The 13568-nt window shown below is 39.2% G+C and overlaps 1 protein-coding gene across 1 annotated transcript in view; it reads left to right on the top strand.

The window, feature by feature from the left end:
- Positions 1-11125, top strand: part of cntn2 (contactin 2) — a 25926-nt gene extending 14801 nt beyond the window's left edge. Inside the window, exons 15-23 of the mRNA XM_008410275.2 lie at positions 638-796; positions 1900-2049; positions 2520-2590; positions 4115-4349; positions 5651-5763; positions 7212-7398; positions 8136-8248; positions 8548-8716; positions 9691-11125. Of these exons, the coding sequence (XP_008408497.1) occupies positions 638-796; positions 1900-2049; positions 2520-2590; positions 4115-4349; positions 5651-5763; positions 7212-7398; positions 8136-8248; positions 8548-8716; positions 9691-9791 (1298 nt within the window). The 3' untranslated portion in view covers positions 9792-11125. The remainder of the gene's footprint in view (positions 1-637; positions 797-1899; positions 2050-2519; positions 2591-4114; positions 4350-5650; positions 5764-7211; positions 7399-8135; positions 8249-8547; positions 8717-9690) is intronic.
- Positions 11126-13568: the final 2443 nt, after the last annotated feature.

The following is a 13568-nucleotide window of genomic DNA, read 5'->3' as shown; positions in this document are numbered from 1 at the left end:
TTATTAAATCATTCAAAGTTCCACTGATATCGACCTTTTTAGCTGCTACTGAACAGAGTTGGAATGTTTAACGATGTTGAAAATGTTGGGAAATTAGACATTTTCAAAGTGATATATTGATGTTCACCCTCTCAACATCAATACACATTCACGTTGTAAGGAACACTTCTCACTGGAACTGGAGGACATTTTAAATATCCAAAATAAAACAAATCAAATCCCACACGCATCCAAGTCCACAAATAAAATGGACCATTTATCTGTAAACAAAACTGCTGCTAGAAAAATATTAATGATCAGCATGGAAATGATCAAGCTCGTTTTAATTTATCATGAAGTTGATTGTGACGGGTTTATTGGTTCATCGCTGATGTTTTAGCACCTTTATGTTTGCAGTTTAAACTCTAAACTCACAGCCATGTGGCCCGTCACATCTACTGGTGTTAAGTAATTCATAAATAATTCACTTCCATTTATGTGATACAAGTTATTATTTTTTGCATCTGCTGCTGAATTTCTTCAGCTGCAGAGAAAAATCGCTAACCATGTTGATTTGATTTGAGGCGTGGAGTCAAAGCCCAGCTTCTGACTGATTCATGTGAATACTGTGGACACAATGTGCTGCTTTGGTGCCCAGGACCCCCAGGACCACCCGGTGGTCTGCTGGTGAAGAACGTGGCCGAGACGTCGGTGGAACTCAAATGGAGCCGTGGCTATGACAACCACAGTCCCATCGGCAAATACGTCATAATGGGTCGATCGTCTCTCTCGACAGAGTGGAGGAAGATGATGACAGGTGTGTGATGTCGTGGCGTTTGGTCCAAGGGGCAAAATGACGTCATGTGCAAACTCACTTTTTGAACCAGGAAGTGAGTTAGTCTAATTTTGTTGAGTGATTTATCGTCCTCTCACATTCAGAACCTCTCCACTCTATTATTAACAGCTACAATGTAGCACCAAGGGACTTTAGTTCTGTAATGTATAGCATATGAACAAAATGTAAGGTTTTAGCTTCCAAACTCTAGCTGACAATTACCATTGAACATCTACAGTGTGAATAGAGAGATCATCAAGTGCCGAACGTTCAGTAAAAATTATTACTTTGCACGATAGAGTGGAATTGACAAGGTAACAAGTAATAAGCCACATCATTTAATTTAAGACATGAGCGTACAAAGTGTCACAACACTTAACACGTTGACATTTTAGACAAATGTGATGGCACACAGGTAGAAAACGAATCCATTTGGACAACAAAAAAAAGCCAAGTCCTACCAAATGGAAATTAAAAACTTAAACACACAAGTTAAGCAAACCGTTGTGGTTCAACAGAGCTTTACAAGATGTTCAAAACTGTTTTTCCCTCCATGTTTTTTTTTTTTGTAAAATGCAAACAATATGTGCAAAACTAAGAATCTTGTTTAGTGTTTTTAAAAGGATGTGTTCCTGTTAAAAATGCTCAAGAAAATATGTCACATTAAAAAAAACAACAAAAAAAACCCTGCAAACAGTAAAAACGTGAACGGGCTTCCTAATGATCATTTTCATTTCCACCGTCTGTCCCGGACATTTCCAGTGAAGGAACAACTGACTGTCTGTGTTTTGATTTTTAGCCTACGTGTCATCAGCACATGGCGATAAAATGTATTTTATTGCGATATTGGTATTATCACGAATTATATGATACGGCCCAGTTGCTATTCAGGTGGGGTGAGAAATGTAAAAGCAGAAACGTTGTTTGTGGTTATTTAATGAGAGTCCAAATGTAATCGTAATGTTCTTTAAAACAACAAAATCTTGACATTTCTTTCTGTGTTCCACCTCATTATTCGATATACTCCGTAAAGGACAGAATCAATCCATAGAAATAAACCCAGGTGCCTTTAATGTTCTCACCAGAACCAGCAAACATCGAGGGGAACGCCGAGTCGGCGCGGGTGACCGGATTGATTCCCTGGATGGATTATGAATTCCAGGTCATCGCCAGCAACATTCTGGGCAGCGGGGAGCCCAGCATGCCGTCCCACGTCATCCGCACAAAGCAAGCAGGTAACGTCCCAAAAAGAGACCCCCAGTCTCACACCGTCGCCCTGGCAACCGTTTCAACGCAGTCATTTTTGCTGTAAATGAATTTCTCTAGAGCTGCCTAACCAAACCCTTGAAAAATGATTGAGCTTAATAAATAATTATGATACAAAATGAATGTGTTTAACGTTTGAGTAAAGACTCAAGAGTTGTGTTTGTGTTTTATGGTTTTAAAACCATTGAAGCCGACTTATTAGAGATATTGAGGCTGTTAGTTGCTCACCTAGAGCTTGTGAGGAAATAAATTACATCAATTTATTGAAGTATTTTTCTACACTTCATTAAGTCGGAGGACCAGAACTGTGCAGTTCTTAACTTCTGCAAATGTTAGGAAATATTTTGTTTCCAAGGCTACTCCCCCTTTAAATGCTTTAACTATTTAACAGACAGAGGTTTCACACCTTGTGTTTTGTGTTTTCATGTTTGGATCACAGCTCCTACGGTGGCCCCAAGTGGACTCGGTGGAGGGGGAGGAAACCGCAATGAACTGATTGTTACCTGGACTGTGAGTAGCTGGTCTCCAGCTTTTGTGCTGTCCATGACAGCACACTGTCTTATTATTCATGTGGCATTTTCACATTCACAGTAGCGTGCTGCTCTGCAACAAAACCAAGTTTTATAACGATACTTTATTTTTTCTTCCATAAAGGATTTACTGATAATATCTGTGAACGGAGTAGAACTTACAGGGTTCATCTAGGTCAGGTCATTATCAAACTGTGGTCTGCTGACTCAAAACGGGCTGCACAGTGGCGCAGTTGGTAGAGCTGTTGCCTTGCAGCAAGAAGGTTCTGGGTTCGATTCCCGGTCTTTCTGCATGGAGTTTGCATGATCTCCCTGTGCATGGTGGGTTTTCTCTGGGTACTCCGATTTCCTCCCACAGTCCAAAAACATGACTGTCAGGTTAATTGGTCTCTCCAAATTGCCCCTAGGTGTGAGTGTGTGTGCATGGTTGTGTGTCCTGTGTGTCTCTGTGTTGCCCTGCGACAGACTGGCGACCTGTCCAGGGTGACCCCGCATCTTGCCCGGAACGTTAGCTGGAGATGGGCACCAGCACCCCTCCTGACTCCACTAAGGGACAAGGGTGTAAGAAAATGGATGGATGGCTTAAAACCGGGTCACTCAAAAGAAAGACTGAAGTTACCACTGGAGAGATAACAACGCCAGGAATACTGTATGATCGGAGGAAGCCAAGCCATGCGTGCTGAGAGTATTGGTGTGACGTTCATGAGCCATTCGATTCTTATGAACGAGTCTCAGTTGGTCAGAACTGTTCTATGTTTTCCGACTTTTCTTGCTCATAATGCTCTGTTCTCATGTCAACAGCTAGTTATTTTTTTATTTACTTAAAAAGAATTTAATCTATAAAATAAATACAATAGAAAAATACAATTGACTGAAAATGGTGGATAATTTTTATATTTAATGGTGCAGAAGAGGATATTTGTTTCTACCAAAATAACTCAATTTACTTTTTCTTTTATTTTGTTTCTAAATTACAGATAGCCCCAAAATGTTATTAATGCATACAACATTGGTAGTAAAGAACAACTTCTTCTTTTCTGATTTCCATGTATTTCACACAATTGGAAAGTTTTGAATCCACACTTTCAGAATCTGTAAATAACTCCAAAAGACCCTGGATAGATGTGTTCATGACTCTGTTGTGGCCAGCCCCATTTACACATTTCCTTTCTTATTAGGATGAACAAAAAAAACTACAATAAATGAGTTAAGAGACTAATATTTCAATTTAAGGTTGTATATGTTAAGATGTTGTGTTTTTGTGGGGTGGTTTCGAGTCAGATGGTCCATGAGGGTTTGTGAAATGGGTCAAGGGGTCCTCAGGCTGAAAAAGTTTGAGGAACACTGCTCTAGGTTACTGATCAGGTGTCATGGGAACCCATCCAACCGTGGTTGGCACATGATGATTCACCGGATGGGATGGACAGGCTGGTAACGCTAACAACAACAACTCCAGCACTGACACTTTGCCCTTCTTGTTCTTGGTTTGTCCTGAATCGCCCAGCCCATGGCCAGGGAGTACCAGAACGGGGACGGCTTTGGCTACATTCTGGCCTTCAGGAAGAAAGACACGCCGCTGTGGTCGGAGGTGCAAATCCTGCATGTGGAGTCCTCTCGCTACGTCTACTACAATGAAAGCCTGACGCCTTACACTCCTTTTGAAGTAAAGATCAAAGCGTACAACCGCAGAGGTGAAGGTCCGTTCAGCCAGCTCTCAGACGTCTACTCTGCAGAGGAAGGCGAGTCTTTCACTTCTCTCCAGTTCAGCTCAGCTTTGAACCCTCACCGATCATATTTTTACGAATTCTTGCAATGTTTGATCATTTGAGATTATCAATAGATCTAATTTAAAGTGTGATTAAATGCATTCGAAGTTGGGCTCTTAATATATGCAGTGAGATCATTTTGAGGGGAAAAAAACATTCACACCGGTATTGTCAAAGGACCACAAATGGCTCCCGGGCCACACTTTTTACATCCCTGCCATAGCTGCTCACAGAAACTCCCCACTGTAAGACGAGTAGGAAAATCCCCCGCCCCCTTTACACATTGAAATGGTTTGACATTGTCTCCAATGTTCTCTTCCACCACTAGAGAGCAGCCACAACCTTGGCACAACCGTCACATATTTACATGTTTTGTCAGTTTGTAAATAAAAATAAGACCTTTATTTATCCAGAAGAAATTGGTTTCTTAACTGTGGCAAAAGGAGGGTGACGGAGAAGGAGTTCTCCGTCACCCTCCTTTTGACAGAGAACTCAAAATGAGTTCTCCGTCAAAAGGAGAACTTAATGTTTAACTAAATGTTAAACATTAAGTTTAACATTAACTTAATGTTTAAGTTAATGTTAACATTTACTTAAACATTAAGTTAATTTTAAACTTAATGTTTAAAATTAAACATTTTAAATAATGCTTAATTTTAAACATTAAGCATAATTTAAAATTACACAACTAGACGACATAAACATAAAAGAACCCAATAAACCAATTATCTCCTTGTTATCTGAGGAGATGAGTGTGTCTGGTCTCTGGATTTCCTCCAGCAGACTTAAAGGACAACAAGCCTGTTACAAAGTTTTAGGAACTGATAACAAAATTAAGTTTGCAGATTGATTTGATCTTAGCCTGCAAACTTTCAATGTATTTTAAAAAAAAAACAGAGTATAGTCTAGACAGACTCCCAGATTTAGACATTCAGGAACCTTTTCTAAAGGAGTCCCATCAACAGTACCGATAGCTGATTGCAGACGGCATTTTATGTTATTTGTTTGTTTATACCAACCCACATGACTTTGGTCTTAAAGGTATTTATCTGAAGATTTCAAAAGGATTGTCCTGAGACTAAGTTGAAGTTGTTGGAGGATACAAGTAGAGAATTGTGTCATCAACATAGAACTGTATACGTGAAATCACACCAGATTTAGCTGCTTTATTAGTAAATTGGACAGAAAGGCCAGGTCAAGTCTTGACCCTTGTGGAACATTAGTTGGTATATTACAATTTAGTTTGCTTTATGAAGTTTGTCGCCCCTCTGTAGAGCCAACTGTGAGACCTTCAGGCATCAATGCCACAGCACTGTCGGCCTTTGAGATCCAGGTGTCATGGGAACCCATCCAGCCGCTTAGCAACGGCATCCTAAGAGGATATGAGGTAAGCAGCTTCACTCACACTAACATGGCTGCAAATCAAATGCCATGGTCATTTTTGTAAATATGTTACTCTGTGTTTTGATGGGAAAACCAGCTCACAAAGCACAGAAACCTGTACCAAATAGTTGAAGTGGTTTTATGGTTAACAGGTTGTCCAGTCAGGGCAGCATCAGAAAACCGAGGTGGATTTGGTGACCAAATATATGCATTTGTTTGTATGAACCAGGCGCGGAGCTATAGTGGGGGCCTGGGCCCGGATGGGTGCCCATGGGGGCCCGGGTCTGGAGGTGCCAGGGAGGGAGGAATGGTTTCAAGTCGCTTTAATGTCTGATTATAGAAGGAGAAAGTGTGCCCTCGCCTGTTCAGAAAGGTGTATGTAATGCTAAAGTTACTGTCCCTCAATGGAATATATAGTAGTCAGTCCCAGTGACTATTTGACTCACGGTTTAGCCAATGTGCTTCCTGGGTAAAAATGAAATGAGAAACGTGACCCAAACCGCACCCCCCACCGCTCCACCGTTTCCAGCAGCACAGGTGATACACGTGAGGGGCCCGGTCATTGGCCGCGCCGCCCGCCCCGATGCTGACTTGTTCCGCTAGTGGTATGAACCTTTTCAGTTTCTGGTAATCTGGTGGAATTTCTATGAAAGGAAAGTTGATGATGACAGAGCCAGCAGCTTGGTTTATATTAATGGATAAATCACTATCTGTTCTCTCAGACAGCTTTTTCATTGCTGCTTATGCATATAGAATTGCTTTGACCTATTGTAAAAGGTGGACTGATTGTTTATTACTCCAATTTGATGTAATCCAGGCTCACATTATCAGCTTTTCTGATTTCAGTCCAGTTCAGAGCAAAGGCAATTTTTTATTAGTGACAGAAAAGCTGATGTCAGCAGCTGATTACTGGTTTATATAATTATAACAATCAGTTTTTATTTTCCTGTTTGTCAACCTCAGCTGGTCATTACATGCGCACTGCAAAAGTACAAAATTCCACCCAACATTTTTGGTCAAGTTTCTAGCGCAAATATCTTATACTTTAAATAAGACAAAACTAACTTACAAGTAACTTTTCAGCAAGAGACAGAAGTTTGTTTAAATAAACTATTTGTTAATATCAATGAAGCATTTGTTCCATTGGCAGATTGTTTAACTTATAGCACTGAAAAAAAATTCTTATTAGTAAAATAATTTGCCATTGGAACTGGAATGTTTTCATCAATATTTAGGAATTATTTACTGAAATGAGCTCCTGTATCTTACTGGAAAATGACTTATGAGTTAGTTTTGTCTTATTTCAGGTGTATTAAGATGTTTGCACTGGAAACTAGACCAAAAATACTGCGTAAGGCTTTGTGTTGTTGCAGTGCGAAGACTGGAAAAAATAAAACTACGAATGAAGGGGTAGAGGAAACCTAAGTGTCTGCGTTCGGTGTTTGTCCTCAGATCCGATACTGGCGGCAGCACGAGAGAGAGGCGGCCGCGGACCGGGTCAGGACGGCCGGGCTACAGCCTACAGCCCGGGTGTCCGGCCTTCGACCGAGCACTCGGTACAATGTGGCCGTTCTGGCGTACAACAGCGCCGGCACGGGGCCTCCGTCGCCTCGCACTGCCGTCACCACCAGGAAACCACGTACGGCCACAGTTCTCCCCTGGCAACGCACGCGTTCCTATCCAACACCACTCAGCCCTGGAGAGCTCGTTTAGGCTTTCACAAAGTGACTTTATGAAAATCCAGCAGACAGTAACTCTGTTCGCTTTAGTATTTCAGCTTCCTGCAGTTAGCTTTTTTTTTTTTTAATCTTTTTTATTACAGCCAAACAAACAAATTATAATACACAATTCTTATTGCACATATATACACCCATCAACACTCTTGGAGATATAGTGCATAAAAAAAAAAGAAGCAGAAATACAATACACCATTTTCAGCCCTTCTTGGTTGCTTTTTCAACAAAATGAAAAAAGTTTAATTGAAAATGAAACTAGAGAACAATCCCAACCAAGTCAGCCAAAAACCCCCCAAAACCCGTTGCTTTGTGCATGTTTTTTTAGCATTGAAAAGACAAAGCAATTATAATTAGTAACAATAAAAATTGTATAGAACTGTAAAACTAATTGTGATGACAGTCTATATATATATATATATATATATATATATATATATATATGTTATGAACTGATACCAACAAAATGGCATCCGATCCTCTAAATCTGAATCTCTGTGCAAATGCAGCCCAACATGTTCATTTTCTTAACTTTGTCGATGCATATCAGAAAACTGGATTCTTTTTACCGTTTTCTAAACCTGCCTTAGTTCATTTTAGTATTTTGTATCTAATATTTTTAATGCCCGTCCTTCAATTTCAGCTCCCAATCGTCCTCCGGGCAACGTGTCGACTGAAACCAAAGGCTCTGAAGTAACGCTGAAGTGGAGTCATGTGACAGCGATGCACAACGAGTCAGCCGTGTTGGGCTATAAGGTCAGTTCTCTGAACATAGGAAGTCTAAGCGGTCAGCACTGACCTCAGCTGCAGCTCAAAACAACAACAGGACAAAGGAATTTCTTCCATTTTGGTTAGATGTACTTTTATGTAAATCTTCGGTTTCTGAAATGCTCTCCTGTCTGTGTAACGACAGTAAATCTTTATTCCAGGAGACTTTCTGGATGCATTCTGTTGAGGTTCCTGCCTCTCTGTTTCCTTATGAAACCTAATGTTGCTTGTTTTTTTGTTTTTTTTTTTAAAGCTTTTTAAGAGCTGCTTGCGTTGCTATTTTTCAGATTCTGTACAGACATGATGACCAGACTGTAATGAAGTTTCTGGACAAGTCGAAGACGTCATTCACTCTGCCGCTAACTAAAGACTACGGCTACGCACTGCTGGAGATTCGGACATGGGGCGAGGGCGGAGACGGACCGTCTCATGAGGTCATCGTGTCCCAGGACTCTGGTAAGATGTGACAGCCTGAGTCACATCTTTCACTATTGAGAAGTTAAATGAGATTATTAGAGGAAGCAGAAGAAGTTACCATGAACATCCACTCTTCTATTTCCCCTTTAAACTGTTTTCCCCATCTTTCTTCTTTTTTTCTCCTTTTTATATCATATCTGTGTCCTTTACGTTTGAAATAAACTAAACGCAAATTTGAATGACATTTTTTTAGATGTATATACATATCATTTGTAACACTCTTAACTGCTTATGAGAGTAATTCTGTTTGATTTCTCAGTGGTATTCAAACAACAACGCTGAGAGCCACACTAACACACAACATGTTAAAAAAACAGAAATGGACAGCAATAAATCAAATAATCACATAATAAATTAAAACAAACTCAATAGTTTCCACTTGGAGGATTTATCATTTGTCTCTTTTCTCTCTTTCTGTCAAAAATTTAAATGATAAAACTCTTCACTCTGGTGCTTTGGTCTCAATTATCCCATTTTTCAAAGGACAATTTTGTTTATAGACTCATCATAATTCATTTTATTTGATATTTCTGTTGTATTGTTTGTGCTAAATTTTAATTAGAATTTAAAGTTTATTGATCTTTGAGAATGTGTTCTTGCATTGCTTTGTCATAACCATTATGCTACTTGAAAATGGTCTGAAAACAACAATATTACCACATATCACAATAACATCTGGGACAATTTATCATCCAGCAGAATTTCTTCTTGTAACAGGCCTATTTGCACCAGTTTTTAGCTTCTAACTTTTGTCCATTGTACTTTTGGCAAGTCAAAATACAAAAAGAAAAACAACTTAAGAACAGTTGACTGTACGCACACCCATCTGTGTGAGACTGATCACTTCAGTTTAAACCAAAAAGCTGAGATTCTTTCCTCCATTCAGCCCCACTGACTCAGAAAAACACTTTGACCTACACTGAGCCGTGCTGCTCTCTCTCTCCATTTCACAGGAACCGGAATGATGGTGCAGAAGGACGCCTCCTCTGCCCTGACCAGCTCCCTCCTCCACATGGCCATTGGCCCGGTTCTCTTGGCCTTCAGCCTGCTGTGATCCGTCTGTTACTGTTAGTGAAGCGAAGGCTCCAGGTGGACTTTAGATTTCATTCCTTATAATAACAGTTTTAACATCTCAGTGCAGTGGAGGGAACCAGAACTTACCACTCCTGGGTTCTTCATGAACATCAGCTCTTAAGGTGCAAACAGAACTGAGTGAGTGGATGGTTAGCATTGTTAGCTTCTAGATGTGTGATCTGACATTCACTCTAAGAGCAGCTATATCTACGTCGTTTAATTTGGCAAAAAAAAGCCTTTCATCTGCCGCAGTTGTTTTCTGCATGTCAGGTCTCACTGTCTTCCCGTTTTCCTGGACGTGCATGGAGCAGCGTAACCCGACGGAATGAAAGCTGCATGTTGTTCCCTCCATCCCCTCGTCTCCACCTGCTGCAACTCCGTCTTTAGAGAGGAGGGTCTTAATTGTTTCTGCAAAACCAGGGACTAAGCACCCACTTTAATCTGGTTAAAGTTGAGTTGAAGCTTTTAAAATGCTGTCTATTGTTTTTCTTTCGATATACTTTTTTTTTTACTTTTTGCCCTAATGAGCATGGCATTCTGGGGTTAACACGGTTTCACTCTGCATTCACAGATATTTTAGGGAGGATGATTAGATAGCTGGGGCGGTTAGCTCTAAAACTATCGTGGTCATTCTAAAACCAAGAAAATCAGAATTTTGTACTCTGATGAAACAGAAAAGAGTTTTGTGTAACAAACCACTGTAGCCGCCAGGTTAGTGCCTCAGCACTGCAGAAGAAAATGATTTGTTTCTGTTGTGCTCGTTTTTCAGATTATCTCAAAGTAGCAAGTGTTAAATACAGAAAATAGGTTTTATGTCTTTAGGTTAAAAAAAAAGTTGACGCCTTCAAAACAACGTAAGTTCCCGCAACGGTAGATTAGAAAAAGAAATGTCCTTTCTGCCATTTGCTCTGACCGCAACAATCAGACGGACCTTTAAGCTGACTCGCTCTGTTTGTGTTTGTGTCTCTGTTGTAACCGCAGCAGGCGGCAGAGCACGTCCGCTCCTTTTATCATTGATAGAATATGTGCCTGCAGTGTAAAAAACGTTCATGTTTGATGTGTTTATTGCCGATCATTTTTTGCCGATAAGGCTAATCAGGGAGAGATGAAAGAGTTGTTAGTATTAGTGCCGTGGTCAGGCCACCGGCGCTGACGCAACACGTCTGACCCTCTGCAGTTCCCAGATCCCACCGAGCCTCCAGAACACCCGCCGCCTTCTGTTGTTTCTAGAGGTTCTTGCTGTTATTTTTATTTCTTTCTTCTTATTTTTGCCTTATTTATTTCAATGTGTTGATTTTTATTTATATATTTCTTGTTTTGCCAAGAACAAATTTTTTTATTTGCACTTTTTTTTTTTTTGTCAAAGTGTTTGCACTATCTTTTATTATTTATGCAGGATTTAGTTCAGGGGTGTCCAAAGTGTGGCTGGGGGGCCATTTGTGCCCACTCCACCCCAAAAATTGAAAATCGCCTGTTCTTCTTACATAACAGTTCAAAGTCCTTTTTAAGATTTAGATCTTCAATTACATTCATTTTTTATAAAAGTTTCTTTATTGTTGAAAAGATGAAAGAAGAAGAAACAAAAAAAATCACATTAAACAGTTTTTTCTTTTTTTATTTCATGAATTTAGTGACTCATCTGAAGTTTAGTTTTGCCAGTTTGGACACTACTTGACTTGAATGGAAATTCTCAGAGTTGCTGTTCTGTAACTTCTGAACTGACTGGAAAATGCTGTTATAACCTATTTATCAACACATCAATGCATAGTGCAGATGTGAAAATGTCTAGTTTTAATTTAAAGCTGCAATTCTGCTTCAGTTGAGTCATGTATGTCCAATCAAATAATTATGATCCAAAACGTTTTGCTGATTTTATCATTTGAATAAACGGCAGTTATCACTAGTAATACTCTGTGCCAACTGGCCTCTGATCCGAGTCCATAAACAGGCAGGAAGTTGTAGAACAGCCTGTTTGTACCACTAAGCTCTCACCTGAAGCAGTCAGCAAAACTCGGGTCTCTTCAAGTGAAGACTGAAGCACTTACAAGAAAATTAGCATGGTGTAAATGTTTCCATCAAAATCTAGATGAAGTCCTAGTTAGACTTAAACTACACAGGTGATTTTGTGAGTCTGACCTGCTGTCAGCCTGCAGTCTTTATATAGTGAAGGAAGGAAGTAAGACTGCAGAATTAATATTTAAATCAAATACAAAAAAAGGTAGAAATGTCACCTTTTTGTCAGCTTTGAGGGCAAACCTTTAATTTATCGTTGAGTTGTGCCTAAATCCACGAACGTCTTTGTATTTAAATGGCTTTGACGACCAGACTTGTTTACTTTGCTGGTGGTTGGATAATAGACTACTTGATTGTACATGCAAATGCTTTATTTGATCATTTCAACATGTTTTGTGTTACAGTTTTATGACTTTGAGTCAGTTAGTTTGTGATGTATCAGGAAACGTTTTCTGTAGTCAGCTTAGGGTTAGGGTTTACCCTAACCCTAAGCTAGGGTTAGGATTAACCCTAGCTTAGGGTTAGGGTTAACCCTAGCTTAGGTTGGTGAATTTTCTCACAGGGTTAATTATTATTATTATTGGTGTAATAATAATTACACCAATAATTACACATTATTGGTGTAATGTTGCTGTTGGTTATCTTCAGCAGTCAGTGTGAATTTAAAACCTGGGAAACATTTTCTATATTAGCTGGAAAAAAATGGGAAAACTGATTTTTTTTCTTGACATATATAGTCTATATTCCTCTTAGTGCTTACATTTTCTCAAGACAGTAGGTTGCCATTTTGTCTTTCAATTTTTAATTTGGGCTGTACTCTGAGGCAATGTGACCTGTCATTCAACCGCTCATCCAGAAGAGCTTATGAAATACATAACCTGTTTATACACGACTTCTAACGTCTGCTCTGTCTTCCACTCCCAAATGTAAAGCATTACACAGCAGTTGTCAGAACCACTGAATGTAGTTTATGGTGTGTGTCGTTGTGCTTTATACTCTGTACAGTGTTTTCTTTTTTTTATGCCTTCAGTGTTCAGTGCAGAGCCATAAGGATATGTGACCATATATGGTAGCGTTGGCCAAACAGACACGAGCTTGAATCAGTTCTGGCTTATTTTGCCTTTGGGTCTTTTTTTTTTTTATTATTTTTTTTATTATTTGTATTGTAACTGAATGGAAGGTGCAAGAAGATTGCTACATGTAAAGCTGTTTTTAAATAAACACATTGGAATTATATTTGAGCAAAGTGTTTCTTTTCTTTTATATCAACTCATAAAACTCACTGCCTGCCTTTGTTGTACAGGTGACAGAAAAACTCAAACACATTTTTTATTTTATTTTATTTTATTCACTAAAATGCAACTAACCCCCACAAAGTTGGTGAATTCAGTTCAGTTCAAATATACATTAATTCCAAAAGGAAATCAAATGTTTTTTGCTACTTGATGACTGAACAGGAAGGATTTCTACAAACACACAAATATGACCATATAAGACCAAATACCCAACACAAAGAACACAGAGAATTAAACTAGTGTTTTTTTTCTCTGTTTAACAATAATAAATCAATTTCAACAAATCAATGATTCCCAAATCCACACACAATCCAAGTGGGTGATGTGACGTATATGAATTCATCACATTAAGTTCAGCTCTGCCTGTCTATCCTCTGATTCACAACAAATTCTGTCTGAAAAACATAAAAAAACCACACACATCAAAACTGTATAGAGAAAGATAGTCA

This window comes from Poecilia reticulata, linkage group LG5 (assembly GCF_000633615.1).
Source record: "Poecilia reticulata strain Guanapo linkage group LG5, Guppy_female_1.0+MT, whole genome shotgun sequence".
Lineage (NCBI taxonomy): Eukaryota > Metazoa > Chordata > Actinopteri > Cyprinodontiformes > Poeciliidae > Poecilia > Poecilia reticulata.
Note: the sequence above shows the minus strand (reverse complement) of the source record. Positions and strands in the feature narration are given on the sequence as shown.